We start from the raw sequence: 16,254 nt of genomic DNA on the forward strand, positions 1-16,254 counted from the left end.
TACGCACTAGGGAGAAGTTTCCACACTCTCACTTGTTTCCCTTTCCAATCGATATTGGATCTTACAATTCATCTCCCTTTGGGGTCCAACGTCCCCGCTGACATTCGTTCTTCTCTCCAATTGATGTGATATCTCACAAAAACAACAAGTCGAAATGGGAAATAATAATTTTTAAAAAAATAGAAATTTAGTTTTTTTTTTTTTGGAATAAAAGATTAAGCAGCCTTATTGGAGCACGCCAAATCATTAACGTGTAGCATTTATTTAATCACGACAAACCCACGTTTTTGTTCTTTATTAATTATTAAACTAACCGCAATTATTAATTATGGGTTTTTGTTCTTTTATTAATTATTAAACTAATTGCAATTATTAATTATGGGGTTTTTTACCAATCATCCATTTTTTCTTCCCAAATTATTAATGGCAAATTATTAATTGACTTCTAGTTGATTATTGGTTATTTTCGAGTCTCAATTGAGTCTTAATTGTTTCTTCGGACCTCACAAGTTTATTTCCAAGGAAGCAAGTATTGGTTAGTGTGAAATCCCATATCGATTAGAGAGAGAAACGAAACATTCTTTATAAGGGTGTGAAAACCTCTCCCTAGCATACTCGTTTTAAAATCGTCAGGCTAACGACAATACGTAAAGAGCAAAAGCGAACAATATCTACTAGCAGTGGACTTAAGTTGTTACAAATAGTATCCAAACCAGACGTGTGTTAGCGAGAATGCTGGCTTCTAAGGGAGTAGATTATGAAATCCCACATGGGCCGGAGAAGGAAATGAAACATTCCTTATAAAAATATAAAAATCTCTTCTTAGCATACACGTTTTAAAACTCTGAGGCTGACGACGATATATTAGACAAAAACAAACAATATCTACTAACCATAGGCGTTAACAATCCATGAACTTTCGCTTCTTTCATTGATGATCTGTACTGAAAGCCATGCACATTAAGCAGTTATATTTAATAACCCTTAAAAAGCCTATAGATATTCACATCAACTGAGAGTAGAGCTATAAAGATACGAATTCACAGCTTAATCTCAACAACTTGATCAACCATTGCTACCTGAATGAGGATTAGTATGAATGAACTTGAAAATTACAACACAAATGCAAAGCTTTAAGATTCAAGGCAAGGAGTTTGAATGTTACAGAAATGAAAATGCAGAATATAAAACATGGGGTTGGTTGATGACTAACATTACTGTATATAACAAGTCGGCACAAACCAGTTGAAGTCCTTTAGTGATGGATTTCATGCTCTCAATTATCCTGTGAATACAAAGAAAAACCAGGCAAGGGCTGAATTAATTGTCAATCAATATGTATAAGCAGCTTCTTCTGTTTTTCCTCTTTAACTGCTGTTTCACCTTGTATAAGCCCTTGGTTTCTGAACAGAAGATACCGCCATAGCCGATACTAGGGAGATTTCTTCACGTCCATGTGCTTTCGACAGTACACGATTCTGCTCAATCGGAAAAAGCAAGATCGTTTCATGCCTGCAAATTGATTGACCATGGATTTTCTTCCCTCAAATGATTCTCATAGTTTCAGAAAACCAAGCATATACATGGATGGAGCAAATCTTAGACAGACTATATCGTATTCCTGGTGATGAATGAATGCATGTAAACCCCACAATAAAGCAGCAAGATATAAGAACAACAAGGTGATAGAAGAACTTGTAAAGCTTTGGGAAGTTCCATACAGTAATGCTCTTCCAGCTCATGTTAAGTAATCTATATAACAATAAAGAGAGAAATCAGTTTACAAGTGGGAGAGGGCGGAGATGTTGCAAACTTGAGATGGTAGAGAAATTTACTTGAGAGCAACGGCCTATTTCAAGGCAATTTGTAAAGGCCGAGAAGTGGCTTCTCCCTCTGTTCAACTCTCTTCTTTGCAGCCTCCCTTGCTTTAAGTGCAGCCTTTTCTTCTTCAGATATGACCTTTTGCTTCTCATTTGGCCTCTTCCTCTTACCAACAGCAATCGATGAAGGAGCGCCTTTAACCGATCGCTTGGGTTTTGAAGAAGCTGAAACAACCAACCCAGGCGGAGGCCCGCTTTCCCCTTTATCCACATTTTTGTCTTTTGTAGCTGCACTTGCAGAGGCCGATGATGGGTTCTCTAAAACTGGTTTCTTATGTTTGGAGTTCAAAAAGAACTGAGGCGAAGCATGTGCCTCTTCCTGTGTTACCCACTTACCTGTTGCAGACATTTAACTTGGTAAGCAGCGAATACTCGTATGCTAAAACATAAAAGAAAAATGAGAGCTCAAAGTTCATCGTCCCAAAATCCATTTCAGTACCAATAGCATCAGAGTAGTAGAAGCCAGAATTTGAGTCATAGTAAAAACCATTGCTTTCATTGTAATAATAGCCTGTAGTGCTGTCAAGCTCCCATTCTGTTATCATTCAGAGCTGTATCAGTTTGAAGAATGCTAAAGATCAAAACGATAATAAATGATAACAATCAGTTACAGGCTCACAACGTGTAAAAAAAAGAATTATCCAAACGGAAAAGTTGATGGATCAAAGAGATCGAATATAAGATGTTCGTCGTCCCGTCCCCTTCTTTCTTCGTTTCTTATTAAGGGAATATCATGTTTCTTGCCAAAGAAAAGAAAAGCACATAGGAACAAAACTAAAGCAGAAAATAATTAAGCAAGCATACTGAAATCGTTAGTGGTTAGAACTTAAAAGAACAATGTGTCATGTTCCCTAAAAGGCCCAATTTATTGACCATCTATCGAACACTCATGCTAATAAATGTGCACGTAATATTATGACCAATTACATGGACCTTTCACTCAAGTAGATCAGATTGTCACAGAAATCAATGGTAGATCAGATTGTCCAATACAAGACATTTATTTTCATAAAGTTATGGAGAGAGATATAGACGCTTATTTCTGAAAACTAATAAAATTGCAACACTTCGGTACTTACTCTCTTCATTTTCTTGAACATCAACAGGAAGTGCATGAGAATCTCTAGCTTCCCGGAAATTTGCTATGTCCTTCTGATAACTACGCTTAGCTTTCTGCCACATTGAGAAAAAAAAAATAACAATGTAAGAATATAAAAGTTCATTGATCAAGCACAAACTTGCTCATACACAATGTGAATATACTAAGGCAATACTCTCGGAGGACTCTCTTTCCTCCTATGTGATCTTCATGTATTTCGCACTTACCCCTGTTATTTAAAGTTTCAGCAACTTCATGTCTTTTCTTTATCACTGATAAAAGTATACATATCACAACCCCATTAAAATGAACTCACTAGACAAGAAAGTTGCTAGAGATTGGCAGGCTAGCTTCATAAGTGGACAAACAGACTCAGAAAGGATCTTTTTTTTTTAGGGATAAGATACTCGATCGTTAAATTAGTTACAGTAGCACACTACTATCGATGCTTACTAGGCGCGTACATCAGACTCAAATGCTCATATTATATACTCGCAGTAAGAATCTTATGTACAATTATTAGTTACTAAGGACCCTTAGAAAAACTACATGAAATTAACAGGTCAAGTTCAAAGCAGAAACTATATTCATCTTTCACAATTCACTAATTCAATAACCACAAGCTAACCTTCGTTGAGCTAAAGGTTAAGGATGCATGTAAACAGCTTGGTTCCTTTGCAGTACTGATGCGAAGCAAGCAGATAGTTTAACTTTATGTCTTTAACCCAATCCCTATCTACAATAAAGTTGACATGAGAATTCATGATTTTGAGTACATTAAGGCTTACATTAATACTTCTCAATTGAACCAAGCGACCAAGATTTGAAAACTAAAACAGATGCATACCAATATACTCTAGGTCATCCACAAAGATGGGACGAATAGAAAGTTTATTCACTTACTGCCTCAATTTGCTCAACCGCGCGTACTGCTTCCTTTTGTTCCTTGTCCTTGGCAGCATTCTCTTTTCTCATGTTTGCAAGCCTTTTGGCAACATTGTCCTTATGACGTTCTCCGAGCTCATGATTTCGGATTGTGGAAGGATTATTTGAAATAAATATTTTGCAGAAGTCGCACCATTTGTTACCTTGGCTAACCCAATACTGTGGAAGGGATAAAACAAACAACGTTTAGCAGTCCTGCTTTCATAGATAATCATTCCAACTAAAATATGTGTTTATCCGCACAATTGAACTTCCAAACACTGTAAATATAAAAAATATAAGATAACAGATGTCAATCCCTAAATGTGAAGCAAAACCCAAACAACAATTTAAAATAAAAAAGATCCTAATGGAAAGTGAATATGCACACACAATGTACGTATGTATGCATGTAGACGTACATTTAAATGTATACATGAAGCAAACTACAACTTGTACCAAAAATTGAAAACCGATCTGGCATCACAACCAACATAAACGAGAAGCAATATTTCAATTCTCAAATGCAAAAGTAAATAATTTGCCTCTCTCTCTCCCCCTCTTATCAATACAAAAGATCAACCAACAAGCGAAGTTTACTTAATAAGCAATACAGTTTACTTAATAAGCAATACAGTTTACTTAATAAGCAATACAGATAGTGATAAGAATCAATGTGTTCCAAATGTTTCAACTGGACCTATTACATGATCCAAGACCAAAAAAATTCAACAAACATTCATTATTCATTATTCATCTACAAAATTGGATAGACTCGGTTCAACCTCATTTTCATGAGTTACAAGCTGACTCGATTGAGGAAGGACAATTTGGAGTTTCGGAAGTGAATATTTGCATGGTTGAAGAGGAGGATGAGGTTGCTATACATAGCACTTGATTGACTATTTCTTTGAAAACTTTATTTATTATTTTAATTCCGTAACTTCTTGCAGTGGGCAAAACGGTGGGAAGTTACTTGTCAAAATGGTCATAACTTCTTCTTTTTTTAGTGGACATTTGAAGGGTAATGGAGAGTAACTTACCAATCATGGCCACAAACTTCTTTTAGTGGGCATTTGAAGAGTTTGGAGTTTCTTTTGTGGAGAGACTATAAATACCCACAAATTCGTACCTAAAGAGCAGATTTTTAAGGAATGAAATTGAACTCTCAAGTGGAGACTTTCACCTTTAGAAATTTGAGCATCATTTTGCCATTTCTAAGTTTCAAACAATTCTTGTGGTAGATTGTATTCAAGTCATTCAATCAAGTCTCGATCAAGTTCGATTGTGGAGTGACTTAATTTAGAACACAGTTTCAAGTCTTGATCCTATATCTTTGATCTTAAGAGGTAACCTAATTGTAGCATTATCTCTTCGTTGATCCGAATTTTGTAAAACGAGGTGTTAATTTCTTTGATTCAAGGTTTATTACTTCAACAAAAGCTTGATGGTTGGCCTGAGGATTAAGATTGCCTTATCAGGCAGTCAGATAAAAACCAAACAATCAATCAGCAAAAAGCTAGAGGAAAATGCCAATCTTTGAATCACAATAACTTTCGCGACAAAGTTTACATCTGCAAGATGGGGCCAGAATTATATTACACATACGGTTGAATATCCATGTGAATTTTTCACATGGAAAGAAATCGAGTATCTTAGCTGCTCAAGATCCTTTGAAGTTCATCAAACAGTAAATATAAGCAAGAAATCCAGAAAAAAGGTTTAGCAAAAAAAAAAAGAATTTGAAGAAATGAGTACCTCAGTCATGTTTCAGCGCCTCGCAGAATATCAAAATCTGTGGGCAGTGCACACTGGAAGCTGTATTGAACGCAAAGATTTAGCCAATTATGAAGCGTGTAGCGGAAATATGTTTCGAAATCGAAGAAATTGATTCCGGGAGATTGTATGAAAGAAATCTTAAACCCTAAATCTCCCGCTCGAAGAGTAGATCCGTTGATTTTTTGGGGATCAAGAACATTCGGGTTCGAAAAGAAGCGGGTCGTCGATGAGTTCTGTTCTAGCATCAACCCGGCGGCGGGACGGATGAGATGTGAATTTGCAATTCTATTATTATTATTATTATTCTTAATATTATTATTATTATTATTATGATTATGATTATTATTACTATTATTGCTATTATTATTATTATTATTTTTATTTTTATTATTATAAGAGCACAAAACTAAGGACTAAAAAAGATTTTTTTTTTCCCTCAAAAACAAATTTCACACTTTAATATCAATTTCAATAAATGTATCTTAAAATTTAAATTCATTAAAAATACATAAATATAGGGGTAAAAACAAAAATAATAATTTTAGTAAATCGACATTTAAAAATTTACTTTATTTAAAATTTTTAATTTTATGTCTAATAAATTTCATTTTGATAGATACAAAAATTACGAATTTCATTTCGATAGATACAAAAATTACGAATTAAAAAGTTCAAGAACTAAATTTATTATTTAATTAGCATACTTTAAATTTAGGGGCAAAGCTCAAATATTTAAAATATTTGACTAATGAAAATAAAATGAGTTAAATAAAATATAAATAAGGTAAAATATGAATTTTTCTACCTTCTATAAGAATAAAAAAAAAAAAAAAAAAAATAGATGAATTTGTCATTCATCAGACAAAGGATTTGAACTTCTAACCTGTGTCAAAAATGTTACGATTAATTAAACTATGTTTAAATCGACTATCACCCTTATACATTCAAAACACGAAAAACAGAACGAACAGTTCAATTCCATTTGCGCATTTGTTCTTCAATGTTCTCTCTTATTTAGCGCTCAATATTAGAAGAAACTACCAAAAACAGAACGAACGAGCGAACAGTTCAATTCCATTTGTGCATTCCTTCTGAAACCTCCCCTTCATCACCACCAACCGTTTGTTTATCGACTCCCTTTGTCCACGCTCTTCCTGTTCTTGACGATTGCAGCTGCAGCTCTTCCCGTCGCAAGGATCATTTTGAGTTCTGGGTCATAGGGGTCATCGTAGGCTTTAGCCAGATGGAACATCAATTCAATTCGGCACTGACCTAACTTCTAACCTCTTTTTTCCTATCCTCTTCTTCTTGACCGTTACACGCGTCGTCTCTCTTCCTTTATCGCTTCTCGGGGCATTAAGATGGTAGAAAGAAGAATAGCCAACCAACTGAAATCTCTGGCAAACGAAGGAAGCCATAAGCTTATGATGCTTACTCCCATTCTATCTTCATCTTCTCAAGATATTCAATAGATCGGTTCTTGATGTTACTGAATAGTTCTTCACTTTATTCTTGAAGTCCTCAAGTGAGCAGAACTGTATGGTAGTAAGCCACTGTGAGCCATATCTTTAATCACATTGAAAACTGCATCCATGTTACCTTCTTTATTGTTGATATCAACGAGTACCTTCGCAAGCTCGGCGTCGGTAATCTTACAGCTTTTCAGTGTATACTCAAGAACTCGATTCAACTCTACATCTTTTCCTTCAGCAAACAGTAAGTTAGCCAAAGCCATAATAGTCACAGAGTGGGGAACGAATCCAGATCGTAACATTTCCTTGTACAAACCGTAAGCTTTTTCGATATTTCCAACTTTACTGTGACCGTGTGTAATGACGTTATAAACTGCCTCGTTGGGTTCGTAACCTTTCTGAAGCATAGACTCGAAAACTCTGTCTGCTTCATTCATCAAACCCTTCATACAGAATCCCTTCATAAGAGCCAACGCACTCTTGAACTCTAAATTGTTACAGTTATCTATCAGAGTGTTATATGTGATTTCATTTGGCACAGACTCTACATATAATAACTTTAGCAGAAGCCTCTTCGCTTCCTTCGTACGAGCTTGCTTATTTAATCCGTTAATAAGCACATTATAGGTAACAATATCAGGTAAGAACCCCTTTTTTATCATCTCATCGTGCAACCCGAGAGCCTTATCTAAATCGCCTTCAGTACAGTAAGCATTGATCAAAGATGTGTAAGTAACTTCATCAGGAGACAAGCCAACACTTACCATTTCTTGAAAGAGATCACAAACTTCACTGAGTCTTCTCTGCTCACAAAGACCTTGAATTAGTGATGAATAAGTTACCGTATCAGGAGAAATACCCTTAGCCACCATCTCTACTTTCAGTTGAAAAGCTTTCTCCAATTCTCGATTCCGACAAAAACCTGAAATAATCGTACTATAGCTCACGACGTCGGGTGTAAAACCTTTCTCCGTCATTTCTTGAAGGAGTTCAGCAGCCTCTTCCATCCGCCCTAAGATACAGTGCCCATTAATGAGAGTATTATAGGTAACAATTGTAGGGGTGAATCCATTCTCAATCATTTCTTTCATAACCTGGTAGGCTTGGTTTAGTAATCCCTGTTGAGAAAATCCATCGACCAATGTAGTATACGTCCTCCCATTCGGACGTAGTCCTCTATCTCGCATCTGGTCCAAAAATTCCATAGCTCTATTCAAATTACCAGCCTTGCACATGCTATTAATCAAAGTTGTGTAAGTAACGACGTTCGGTGACAAACCATTTTTCACCATCTCTGCGTGCAACACAAGTGCTTGATGAAAATTACCTTCCTTACAATGACCATTTATAAGTGTATTCATTGTCACCTCATCAGGAACATATCTTCTTTTGTTCATCTCCTCAAGAATGTCGCTCGTCTCCTTCATTCGTCCTTCTCGACACAACCCATTTATCACCACATTGTATGAAATCAAATTTGGCTCCAAGCCTTTGAATGCCATGGATCTCAATAACCCGAACGCCTCATCGATCTTCCTCAACTTACAATAAGCATCAATTATGGTATTATAAGTAACCACATTTGGCAGACATCCATTTCTCTCCATTTCATCAAAAAAAGACAACCCCATTTCCAAATTCCCAGCAGTACAAAACCCACGAATCAAAATGTTATATGTATACACATTGGGGGAAACACCACATTCTATCATCTCCTTAAAAACCCCCTCCGCGAAGTTAACCGATTGTTTCGTCCTAATTACAGCATCTAAAACAGCATTATAAGAAAGCACGCCCGGCATAAACCCATGAGATTTCGCTAAATTAACAATGTTCAAAGCCTTATTAATCAAATTAACGCGAGAACAAGACTTAACTACAAGATCGATTACCGCAGAGCTGGAATTGCACAGATGATACGAATCCTTAAGGCATTGAAAGAGTTCAGCGCCAGTTTCATCAATCGTATTGACCGCGACTTCCTCAGCTAGAGATTGCGCCGTCTTGTAGAGTTTGAAGCGAGTGAGGATGTGGAGCGCGAGGCATTTGCATTGGAAGGAGAAGAATCTTTGGGAACGTGCCCAATCGAGGAATTTGAGGACTAGATTTTGATCGAATTGGGATTTTAGGAGTAAATTGGAGGAGGCTTGGGGAGTGAAGTGGGAGGAAAGAATGGCGAGCTGATCTGGGTGGCGCCGGAGATAGACGATGGCTTTGTCGGCGAGAAGAGCGTCGGCGGGAGAGCAGAGAGTGGATATTGAGCGGTAACAATGGGGTTTATTGAGGAGCATACTGCTAATGGAGATGGATGAGGGCTAGGGTTTCACCGACAAAAGGGAAGAAGGTTCAGAGCTATCCTAATTTATACGTTTTCCCATCATGGTTTCCCGGCCAAAGCTAAAGTTTTTAAAATCAGCTCGGACTCGTTACTAGTGGGCCTCTTATCTATTCTTCTCTCGATATCGAGCCTTGTCTCGTTGTCGAGTTATCAAATCGAGACTAATCACTAGCTATTATAAAAACAATACGTAAATCCAAAACAGCTGCTACAATCAACTCCTTCTTGATCAGGCGGTTGAGAGGTCTTGTTCGAGTGTTGAAAGAAGGAAGCTCTTGCTCTTTACAGGGTGTTTAGCAAGAAGGAAGCTCTTGCTCTTTACAGGGTGTTTAGCAAGTCTTTACCGGGTGTTTAGCAAGAAGGAAGCTCTTGCTCTTTACAGGGTGTTTAGCAAGTCTGACGACCCTGTTTCAGAAGAAAAAAAGACCCTGTTTCAGAAGAAAAAAAGATATGGAATTAATTCAAGCCAGTAAAGGATTAAGGTACGGGATGAGAAAGGTAAAGAGAAAGGGTTATTGTTGGTGTATAACAGAGCTTTGAGAAAGGTAAAGAGAAAGGGTTATTGTTGGTGTATAACAGAGCTTTCCTATCGATGTTCTTTCTCGGTGCATAAAGCCTTCATGTATTTTTAGTCAATTTTGGATCACTGGAATGATTAAAACCTATGGAGTAAAGGAAAGCATGTATATTGTCACACTCTCTACACTCTCTACCTTCCTAGGGTGCTTAGAGGACGAGTCAGACGCAACACAGCGACGACTAAGAGACGGTTATCTCGAGGCACTTATGTTCGAGAATATATTAGTATAAACATAAAATAAATTGAAAAGAAATGAGTGTTAGAGATGAAAGAAAGTGGAGAGAAGATGGTGGAAAGTTGTGTATTAATAGTGTCTTTCATGAGTGGCAATGCTATCACACTATCTGATAAAGGTAAAGAATAAGAACAATAATACTAAATTACATCTTCATTTATAGTGGAACTTCTTCAAGTCAACATTCATGGGAAGTTGTTCATATAGAGCTCTTTTGAAATGAATGATCCAAACAGCTCCCAAAAGAATTGGCTCTGCGAAGTAAGTTCATAAATATGCTCCAAAACTACAACTTTTCTGCTATGCTTCCATGCCTTTTCTGGTGTTTTAAGGCCCCTTTTTCACATCCAATCAATACCGCTCATGAACTACTACTCTGTACTGGGATAATCCACGCCGAGATCGGCTATAACACGTTCATGACACCTTTGCTAGTGATCGGCTCGACACGCCGTGCAACAACTTCACAAATCCAAGGAAGCTTAGCTTCCCATCTGTGTGTCTGATCCAATCTTGAAGAACGACGTGGAGTGGGATGGCTGGTCCAAGTCCGAGTTCCTACAATGTTTGAGACAAGATACGACGACATTAACACACACTTCTGATAACAGCCAGGTAGAGATGACATTTCAGGAAAGAGACCAGATAAGAATGACAAAGTTTGCAGATATTATGAAACTGAATGTGGGTTTTGGCTTACAGAAGCGAGTTCTTCTATGACAATTGCTCGATTTCCGTTCTTCTCGAAAATTTCGTATGCACAACGAGCGTGTTGTTCCCACCGGTCCAGTGCTTCAAGCTGATGGATGCTCAATGCAGCAGCACAGAATTCTTCGAAATCCATTCCTCTGTATTGAAGTGTATTCAACTGTCATGGAAGAAGTCATTATTTAGTAGTCAGTAGGAATTGTACAAGCTTTATATGCATGCATAAACACAGCTTCTTGCACAGGGAGAAAAGCAGCAAAAAGTTACATTTGCAAGAAAATCGAGCGTATGGGACTCGTTCATGGCATCGGTTGCATGTTTTGCGAGACCCTGTTCAATAAGATGACAACAATGAATTTACACCGTTCATTTCGTTCTTGTGTTCGTGTGTGCACGTGCGTGAGAGAAAGAGAACAAACCATCTTAATTGTTTCCAGAGTTATAAAGCCATTTTTATTTGGTTCCAACAGTTCGAACTGTTCCTTTAAATAAGAGAGCTCATCAACCGTCAATGTCTTGGATACAGCCTGCAAACAGTGCGCCTTTAAAGTTATATGGATCACAAATAAATTTAAACTAAGGAAAAAGAAGCATTCCCTTCCTATAACATACAACTACGCACCCGTAAAGCAGCCTTACGCAAGGACGATGACCGCATATAAACTCTCATGAGCTTGAATATTAAGATATCGATAGGAACTTTTGCACCGTTGTAATTCCGAATCCAAGGATGACCTGCAAATGAATCGTTGCAAAAGATTTAGGATATTAAGCAAGTCAACGTTGTACAAGGGGAAGACAGAAGCTTACTTAATGCTTGAGCAGCCGTCAATCGTTTGCGTGGATCCTTGTTTAGTAAGCGCTTGACGAAGTCCTTTGCTTCAGAAGATAATGAAGGCCATGGACCTTCATCGAAACTTAGATCAGCTTTCAAGACTGCTCGAAAAATTCCTGACTCGGTCCGGGCCCAAAATGGACGGCTACCACATAGAAGAATGTATGCAATCACACCTATACTCCACACATCGGCCTCTGTACCGTAAGATCTATGGAGAACTTCGGGTGCCACATAGTATGCGCTTCCAACTATGTCGTTAAGTCTTTCGTCTATAAGTAACAAAATTATATTAAGAGCACCATCTAGTACTTGAGAAAGCAACAGCAAAAACATGGAAAATAAGACGAACCTGGTTTGACGAAATCAGATAACCCGAAGTCTATGGCTTTCAATTGGGCATTCTCGTCTTTAGATGTATACAAGAAATTCTGGGAAATTTAAATTATTAGAACGAAAAATAAACGAAATATTCATCGGGATCATCTACATTTGACTACAAGAAAAAGTGAAGGCAAGATGGATGGGACCTAGAAAACAGCCATGACACAAGAGAGACAGATGAGAAAGGGAAAAAAAAACTTCTATATATCTTTATACAGAGGAGGAGATATAGAATGATAATTTTGTTACTGAATTATGCCATTGAACATCTAGAAGTTAACTAAAAAGAACTAAAAGGGAAATATATCACCAATAATCCGGTTCCCTAAGGGGCCGTATAACGGCCCAAACCCACTACTAGCAGATATTGGTCTTTTTGGACTTTCCCTTTCGAGCTTCCCCTCAAGGTTTTTAAAACGCATTTACTAGAGAGAGGTTTCCACACCCTTATAAAAAATGTTTCGTTCTCCTCCCCAACCAATGTAGGATCTCACTATCCAATCCCTTCAAGGCCCAGCGTCCTTACTGACACTGCATCGTGTCCGCCCCCCTTCGGGACTCAGCCTCCTCACTGGCACATTGCCCGGTGTCTAGCTCTGATACCATTTGTAACGGCCCAAACCCACCACTAGCAAATATTGTCCTCTTTGGGCTTTCCCTTTCAGGCTTCCCCTCAAGGTTTTTAAAACGTGCCGGCTAGGGAGAGGTTTCCACACACTTACAAAGAATGTTTCGTTCTCCTCCTCAACCGACGTGGGATCTCACATGTAGCATTACATCTAATATCAAATCAGTCAAACACATGCAGTTTTGACATTTCGGGTTATTTGGTGAGGGCTCAGCTATGGGAAGACAGGGAACAAGCCTCTTGCGTGACTAGTTTTCACACAACGCTCTCAAGGTTGATTGAGCTGTTGTGGCTAAATGTATTTCATAAACATTCCATGCCATTACCAATGAAATTTACTTGAAAAGTTTTGAGAATATGATTAACCTCGGGTTTCAGATCTCGGTGCACGACACCCTGAAGATGACAAAATGCAACAACGGTCAATATCTGAACCATGACAGCTTTTGCATCTTCTTCTGAGTACTTTCCACCTCTAAAGAACATCATTACAATCTCTATCAGAGACAAATAATGCAAGTCAAAAAAATTAAAAAACATACTTAAGTTAATATTTGTTACCAAAATTACCACCTTGAAAGTATTCTGTCTAGAAGCTCTCCTCCTTCGCACAACCTGAATGTCCACATAAGTCATTATGAGTAATGTCTATGAGATTGTAAAACAAAATCTACAGCCTAAACAATATAGGAAAGTTTGAGGGATTCTAAAGATACATAGCTGATTGAGGATGCTATAAAAAGACAATTTTAAAGTATAAGGAGGAGCTCCAAGCTTACTCCATTACAATGTAGACATTATCATGGTCTTCAAATGCTTCGTAGAATTGTACTAGATTGGTACGTCCGGTCAAGGCTCGCAATATTTTTACTTCCCTTCTCACGTCCTCAATTGCAATAGCTGTTGTCATCTGGAAATTACAGAAAGCAAGGTTTACAAGTCATGAGCGTGTGAGAGAGAGAGAGGAAGAAGAAGAAAAATTAAATAATCCCATAGGTTAAAGGTTTACAAGTCATGAGCGTGTGAGAGAGAGAGGAAGAAGAAGAAAAATTAAATAATCCCATAGGTTAAAGAAGGCTCGTTTGATAACACCAAAGCATTAAAAAATAAGCACGAAAGAACAATGAAACACGATCAATTTCTAGTAGCGACCAAGACTAAAGGTTCGTACATCCATAAACATGGTTAGTGCGTAAGGGTAATCCTCTCAATCGAAAATAAATCATGGGATAAAATGAGGTCAAAAAGCACTTGATTCTGTATAAGGCATGCCACTCGTTGTAGATCCTAGGTAAGGGGTGTCACTGCAACTAAGCCAGTGGCACGTTTACGAAAACTCGAGTGTTTCTTATTTAGATGTGATCCTCAGAATTGATCTTCCCACTTGCCATCAAACAAGGAAAAATATAACGCTATCGAGCATGTTCATCATGCATTATCCAATTATCCAACTAAGGGAATGATTAATGAGCAAGAAAATCTGAACACTGAACAAAAGATTTGTAAATGACAACTCCAAAGAGTCCAGATAGCTAAGTGCCCACCCAATTCAAATGTCAGCTGTATGGATATCAGAGTATGCCAAAACCACAGTTATAGTAACCACAGAGCATGAACATCAAACAATTGTAAAATACATGATTCTTTCACATTTGATGACTTGAAGAGTATGAAAGCGAAAACTAGTACTCCTCGTTCACCTCTCCAACTCGGCTTCTCTTACCTCCTTCACTTATCAGCTCTTGTCTTAGGACGACTTGCAAGTCCATTCAGTAGCTCTTTTCTTGAACGAGGTAAAGCTATCTGAAGAACCTTAACAGTTGAGCATATGAAATTCTCTCTTCTTCAAGTCTCACATACATTCTCTCTTCTACAAGTCTCACATATTCTCTTCTCTCCCGATAGCTCAAAGTCAAGTTACAATGAGTTCTAAGCCTATCGATTTTACAAGCACTAAGTTTAAGTCAGCTCTTCACCTTTGACTTTATTCCCCGACCTAAACTTATTTCCCTTATTTATTAACCTGACCCGAGGATTTTTATCATTAGGACATCAACATCAGAAGATGCTAAAATGGCCATAGTAGTTCCTAAAAAGAATGAGCACCAACAACCCATTGGAAGCCAAGAACGTTTTCAACTATTTACTTCTCAATCAAATTCTAAAGAATGTCACATCTCAAACAGTGAAAAGCTCAATTCCCAGAAAATCCGGGAGGAAAACTGGTTCGAAGTGGCAAGTTTAATATTATTTCGTGTATAATATTTCCTTAATTGAGTTTAACACGGTGGAAATCCAAATATGGGTTCCTCTGGTGGGTCCAGATGATTCACGTCATTGACGTCAAAGGTCAGAAAAGACGTATAGGCTGACCCCTTTGCGCGTCTGCCGCATAAACTCTCAATTGCAGAAGTATTTCAAGATAAAGTAAGCTGTTATTTAATTGCTAAAAGTATTAATCGACCAGAATCGTTGAACACTTAACTATGTGAACACTATTTTATTTATGGAAAACTACTGAATTCGACACGAAGAGGAAAATTCAAAACCAAACTCTATATTATAATAGAAAGATCAAATGCGCAAGGCGAATCTCGAGAAACTGTGCCTAAACTTGTCGATTTTGAGAGGAAACTCAGCCAGAATTAGCTTCTCCAAGGAGAAAAGCAAGTGGGTTATGATTTTCAAACAAGATCCTGTGCTAAAATCAGTAGTGCCCACTAATTCTGTACTGAATTAGAGACATCCAAATTTGGAGGAGTTTAAAAGAATGTGGGAAATTCAAAATTGGAATTGTTCTAACCTTTGCTTTAGGAATAACTTTAACAGCAACTTGTTGACCCTTAAGCTCGCCTTTCTTGAACCTTGCAGAACAAGTATACCCAAAATGGCCTCTCCCGACCTCCTCCCCGACCTCCAATCGACTAGTGAACTCTTTCGAGAATCCAAATCTCTTATCCAACTCGATCCCGCCTTCCTCGTCGCCTTCCTCCGGAATCGCCGCCGTAGAACCCGCCTTCTTTCCAAGCCGCCTCGCTAGCACTGCCCTAATATGCTTAGCCGGAGAAGGAGGAGCAAACGAGCGCCGGAAGAATCTACCAGGAGTGGAGGTAGTACTCTCAGTCCCACCCGCTGGCAACGGCGAGTTTTGGCTCTTCTTCTTCAAAAAATAATGCGCCGGACTAGGGCTGTAGAAAGGGAAAAACGGCGATTGTTTCCCGGAGACAAGATCATCTTTCCGGTGAGGAGTAGGCGCCGATTTAGGCGTCTGAGATGGATCAATCCGCCCATCTGGATCTCTCGGAGCGTACGGATTCGGCTTCGGTGGTGGCTTTGAAGTACATATACCCATCGGAAAATCGTGAAATCACCGATCAGAGAAGAATCCCTTC

General features: G+C 38.1%; 3 protein-coding genes across 6 annotated transcripts; all 3 read right to left on the reverse strand.

The window, feature by feature from the left end:
* Nucleotides 1-1,047: 1,047 nt before the first annotated feature.
* LOC111776477 (zinc finger protein ZOP1) lies at nt 1,048-5,972 on the reverse strand. Of its 4 annotated transcripts, none has more exons than XR_002812254.1 (7): nt 5,662-5,972; nt 3,883-4,083; nt 2,960-3,053; nt 2,320-2,415; nt 1,836-2,216; nt 1,384-1,512; nt 1,048-1,285 (listed from the first exon to the last, which is right to left on the reverse strand). XR_002812254.1 is itself a non-coding variant. In XM_023655926.1 (6 exons), the coding sequence occupies exons 1-5, from the start codon at nt 5,668-5,670 to the stop codon at nt 1,855-1,857; spliced, it is 762 nt and encodes a 253-aa protein (XP_023511694.1). In that variant the 5' UTR covers nt 5,671-5,972; the 3' UTR covers nt 1,048-1,512; nt 1,836-1,854. The 4 variants fall into 4 exon arrangements, 2 of the variants coding, with proteins under 2 accessions (XP_023511694.1, XP_023511693.1); XR_002812253.1 differs by having other exon boundaries at nt 1,384-1,752; XM_023655926.1 differs by having other exon boundaries at nt 1,048-1,512.
* Nucleotides 5,973-6,557: 585 nt separating this feature from the next.
* Nucleotides 6,558-9,539, reverse strand: LOC111776375 (pentatricopeptide repeat-containing protein At5g39710). The gene has a single exon (XM_023655809.1). It carries the CDS (start codon nt 9,443-9,445, stop codon nt 7,184-7,186), a length of 2,262 nt encoding a protein of 753 aa, XP_023511577.1. The 5' UTR covers nt 9,446-9,539; the 3' UTR covers nt 6,558-7,183.
* An 811-nt stretch (nt 9,540-10,350) lies between these two features.
* Nucleotides 10,351-16,214, reverse strand: LOC111811607 (CDPK-related protein kinase-like). Its single transcript, XM_023698536.1, has 11 exons — nt 15,666-16,214; nt 13,642-13,772; nt 13,436-13,477; nt 13,229-13,337; nt 12,203-12,281; nt 11,826-12,122; nt 11,638-11,750; nt 11,435-11,542; nt 11,283-11,345; nt 11,008-11,175; nt 10,351-10,865 (listed from the first exon to the last, which is right to left on the reverse strand). The coding sequence occupies exons 1-11, from the start codon at nt 16,212-16,214 to the stop codon at nt 10,725-10,727; spliced, it is 1,800 nt and encodes a 599-aa protein (XP_023554304.1). The 3' UTR covers nt 10,351-10,724.
* Nucleotides 16,215-16,254: the final 40 nt, after the last annotated feature.

This window comes from Cucurbita pepo, chromosome LG15 (assembly GCF_002806865.2).
Source record: "Cucurbita pepo subsp. pepo cultivar mu-cu-16 chromosome LG15, ASM280686v2, whole genome shotgun sequence".
In the NCBI taxonomy this organism is placed as follows: Eukaryota; Viridiplantae; Streptophyta; class Magnoliopsida; order Cucurbitales; family Cucurbitaceae; genus Cucurbita; species Cucurbita pepo.